Source organism: Nansenia antarctica, assembly GCF_963989245.1.
Source record: "Nansenia antarctica genome assembly, chromosome: 9".
Classification (NCBI taxonomy): Eukaryota; Metazoa; Chordata; class Actinopteri; order Argentiniformes; family Microstomatidae; genus Nansenia; species Nansenia antarctica.
The window spans coordinates 28752314-28756896 of record NC_137679.1 but is presented as its reverse complement, the minus strand read 5'-3'; the positions used below and the strand labels follow the sequence as shown (position 1 = coordinate 28756896).

The 4583-nt window shown below is 46.6% G+C and overlaps 1 protein-coding gene across 1 annotated transcript; it reads left to right on the top strand.

Annotated features, from left to right (window-relative positions):
• The first annotated feature begins 611 nt into the window (after positions 1–611).
• LOC308164980 (cAMP-regulated phosphoprotein 19-like) lies at positions 612–2774 on the top strand. Its single transcript, XM_080539066.1, has 3 exons — positions 612–764; positions 1795–1917; positions 2140–2774. The coding sequence occupies exons 1-3, from the start codon at positions 705–707 to the stop codon at positions 2314–2316; spliced, it is 360 nt and encodes a 119-aa protein (XP_080395192.1). The 5' UTR covers positions 612–704; the 3' UTR covers positions 2317–2774.
• The last annotated feature ends 1809 nt before the right edge of the window (positions 2775–4583 follow it).

The following is a 4583-nucleotide window of genomic DNA, read 5'->3' as shown; positions in this document are numbered from 1 at the left end:
TATGGTGTATTTGTGTCTTCTTTATGACCTGCCCATTCTCCTCCCTCCTCACCTCTGGGAGGGGAACAAAGAGAATGTAATAAAATGGTAATTAAGTCACTCTTTCTTCTGAAAATTAGTGTGGGTAGTAGTGAGGGGCCCAGAGAACAGACAGCTGGTTTATGTCCCTAGCCTACAATCACAGAGCACACTTTTGCATAGGTCTACAATGTGTGGACTCCTGAAAGTGTTTTCTATGATCTGTAACATCCTGTAACACCACTGAGTTGAGGACACTGCAAAAACTCAATTCTGCGATTGACCACATAAATAGACATATCTAATTGTTAGAATCGCATTTTATGTTTATGCAATGTGCTCTGCTCACTGAACCTTCTAGTGCTAAACTCAATGATCAGTGGAGCATAAAGATGTATTAGTTTGTTCGGCTACTAATGCCATTTCAACAACAATGCGTGCGTTGTGAGTTTGTATTCGATGTAAAGGTCTAAAGTAGACTACAGTTTAATGGTCTACTAAAGGACTACTTGGGTAGACTTCCGAAAATGAGGATGCGCGCGTCTCTCAGCGTGACGTCATATGTATCCGCCATATTAGTGCGGGAGTGTGAACGGTCTGGAGGAGGCGAGGCAGACGGGGCGACGGATTTGTCCACCGAACACAACGACTGTGTTTACCCCTCTTGCTTTTGACATTATCCAAAAATGTCTGAGGACATTGAGGGAACAAAGACGGGCGAGGAGGCAGTGGTTGATGACCAGAAAGTACGTTTTTTTGTTTTCAACACTACGACGAGACCACGATATGATGGCCATAGTTCGCTAATCCGTCTGCTCTAGACTGGCTGCGTTCGTAAATTTGCTCTGAGAGCCCCGGAGCGCACGACGTTCAACGTCGTAAAGGGAGCAAGTGATTTGATTGGACAAGAGGCATTCCATGAGTGCTGATCAGATTTCCAGAGCAAATTTACGAATGCAGCCCTAGTCTGGTTTATGCGATCTGGCCCTGGGCTTTAGCTACTGCTCTGATTGTCAACAAGGGAAGCTATGTGTAATATGATTAGCTAGCTATCTACTTTGCAGGCGAGATTATTTAGCAATGTGATATGCAGACACTCCGACATTAATAAATCGTAATATACTAGCCTGGCTCGGACGGTTAGCCTAGCTTAGCTGGTGCTAGCAATGTAGCTAGTCATGTAATGAGCTACGGAACTATGTAGCTAGACTATATAACCAGGTAAACCAGCCAAATCACAAGTAGGTCAAAGTCATTAACATTACATTAGTTCGAATTATTTATGGACGTCTCTTAGCCCGCTGCTACATCTGTGAATCGTCCTGTTGACAGATCGCGGGTAGCTAGCTCTGGCCTGACTCTGGCTGTTCTCAGCTGTCATCCTGGGCCAGACAGGGGTGATCTGGGGCGTCCTTATGGCCCTCGAATTATAGCAAAACGATGTTGTGCAAGTTAGCTTGCGAGTTGCCTTCGAAAATGGAATGAATGGGAGTTGTTTGGATGCGCTGTCACATTTGTGTCTAACTGTTTCACTATATGCGTATGTTCCACATTACGCCAAGATTACTGCCGTGTTGGTGTTCTTAAAACCCCCAGGCCCCAGCCATCAGCCACCTATGTTGTGTAATGCCTTCACATACCACGCAGAGCTGCAGTTATTGCTGTGGGTGTTGCACTGACTGGGAATAGTCATTGCTGTGGTCAGGATCATGCACTATATGGCTGCTCATCTGTGCATGTTCTCAGAGCTGTGTGATAAGGTATATGTTCTTTCAGGAGATGGAGGACAAGGTGATCAGCCCAGAGAAGACAGAGGAGGCTAAGCTGAAGGCCCGGTATCCAAACCTGGGGCATAAGCCTGGGGGCTCTGACCTGCTCCGCAAACGCCTGACGAAGGGGGTGAGCCCACTCCCCTACCTCCACATCATCCCTACCCTTAGTGTGCCATTCACTTCCTACTCCTTCACAGATCTTTGTGAACTGCACATGTTTTCCTCCTAATAATGGCATAAAGTGTTTGTGAAATTCTGTGTTTAATAATCTTCAGGATGGTCTATGAGATCCCATCTTAATGTGCATATGTGTGCGCCCCCTCTCTCTCTTGTTTTTCTCTAACTGCAGCAAAAGTACTTTGACTCTGGTGACTACAACATGGCGAAGGCCAAGGTCAAGAACAAGCAGCTGCCTGCCACCACGCCGGGGGGGGAGAAGACTGAGATCACGGGGGACCACATCCCCACACCCCAGGACCTGCCCCAAAGGAAACCCTCCCTAGTGGCCAGCAAACTGGCCGGCTGATATAACCACCTCTGTCCCTTCCCCGTACCCCATACCTTACCCAGCCCTACCCAGCCCCACCCATGTTACCCTTAACCTAACCCCACACCACACACACTACCCCAAACCCTCCTCAAGAGGGAACCTAACTCCATTGGGCAGAAAACTGGCTGTCTGACACATACTCCCCAGTTCCTGCCCCTACCCCTAAGCACTGTCTCCTGCCTTTCCCTACATCCCCTTCACCCACTACTCTACTCTGCCATACCACTCCTCTCATCTCTCTCCATTCTATCTGTTCTGATTAGTTTTTTTATGACTCCCATGTATAAATACACTGAAAAAGAGAACAAGCGTGTTTAGGAAGAGTGTGGACTCTGACGACCCAGCTGTACTAAAGGAGGACGTTGTTTTAAGATGGCCGATGCTGTAGTAGTCAGTGACTGAGGAGAGACAGAAGAGTGGCAGAAGCTGCATCAGCACATCTCTTAACAGGGGGGGTGGGGGGGGGTGGATTTCAATGTGATCTACAAGTCCTGTAGTTGACGGTGTACATATTTCCTAGTGACTGGAGCAAGGGGGGGGGGGGGGGGGGGAATAAGCGTTTTAGAAAAAGTTTTACATTAGAATTGTATCATTCACTGTATGTCCTCAACTTAATTATGCTGTAATGTGCTTGAGTGATTGAACTATAACCTTGAATAATGGCCATGACCAGACACTCGGTTCTGTTGTGTCTGTTCTGGTGTGTTGTGTTCACGTTGATGCCTGGATATAACCGACGGAGCATACAGTAAAGGCCAGGAGTGGTGAATGGAACTGCATGTGTGACGCAGGGCTCTTAAAGACATCCTCATCCACCTGCAAACTGACCTTGATTCTCATTCATATTAGCAAGACACACACACACATTCAGGTGTGATTGATATCTGTCCACCTTGCTAGCCGTGAGGTAGTGGCCATCCCGGGGGTGAAGTGCAGTGGTTGGTGTGGAGGTCTGGTCGATGGTCTAGCTCTAGCAGACAAAGCACTACATCATCTGTTTAAGCTGTGCATGTACATGACTGCCCTGCTGTCACTTTGTGCCATTTTGTTTTTGTAAATAAAATAGTTTTGCACAAAACTGTGTTGTTGTTTTTCCCCCAGTGTTGTTTCCTAACCTAACCAAACGATGAAGTGGGAAGGCTGATAAATAAAGTGTATTATATATTCTTATAAAATAGAGATCTGTGAGCAATGTTTTACAGTAACAACTGTTGAAGTAGGGTCATTGTGTGTTACATAATTGGTTACAGTTACTAGTTTGTGTCTTGTCAAGAGAATGTGAGCAGCTAGCTGTTGAGCAGTCTTATTATTACACATTGGTACCTCAGAAAACCCAGTTGTGGAATTCTAGGTGAGAACGGTACCACGAACGTGTTAATTCATCAGCTCAGTGTGTCCATAGTAGCCTACTTGTATTAGCTAATTTACACTAAAGAACTGCTTGTATGGAGACCACCACAGTGCAGAGCTAGTATGGAGACCACCACAGTGCAGAGCTTGTATGGAGACCACCACAGTGCAGAGCTAGTATGGAGACCACCACAGTGCAGAGCTGGTATGGAGAACACCACAGTGCAGAATGACCAGATTGGAGCAGCACCAAGGCGATAGCGCGCCGCGGCCACAGCGTGGCACAATTCGTCATATTTGCGGCCACGAGTGGCAACAGCCGATTTTCAGTGAATCTTTTATCCAGCATCACATACCCAGAATGCACAGAGGGACGCTCAAATATCGAGTCTTTTTAAACAGGTATCATGGCGATAGGTGCTTCATCCTGAGAGGAATATTCTGTAACCAAAAAGCTGAAAACTGAAAACGCACCTTTCGATCCCCATGCGGAGCAGTGTCTTGCTGATGTTCTAGCAGAGATTGGAGAAAGGACACAACGACCATCATGGCAGCGTCAGAGCTGTACAAAGGTAACATTGGGTTTGTGGGTTCCTACTGCGCCTTTCCCAGATCGTGAACAAGAACGTTACTCAGATGCGCTTTGTGAATGACCAGGCGGTTAACTGTCATGCGATGTTTGTCTATCCAGCTACTTCAATGGCAGTACCGCAAAGCCTCGCGCAAGGGATTGATTTGGCATTGGTCAAGCATGATTGTCTTGGAATGAATGAACAGCGTTTTAAGTCTCAGTCCTGCACTTGAAATAATGGTTGACATGCAGTAGGCTATGATTGAGAGTCTAAATATAGCTGCGTTTCAATGTTCAAATGGGTGCAGCTGACAAAGCGGCC

Excerpts from the sequence above, each read along its gene's own strand:
- LOC308164980 (XM_080539066.1), top strand. The coding sequence starts at position 705 with ATGTCTGAGGACATTGAGGGAACAAAGACGGGCGAGGAGGCAGTGGTT. Across the intron at positions 765-1,794 it reads CAGTGGTTGATGACCAGAAA|GAGATGGAGGACAAGGTGAT; the intron begins GTACGTTTTTTT and ends ATGTTCTTTCAG. Across the intron at positions 1,918-2,139 it reads GCAAACGCCTGACGAAGGGG|CAAAAGTACTTTGACTCTGG; the intron begins GTGAGCCCACTC and ends CTCTAACTGCAG.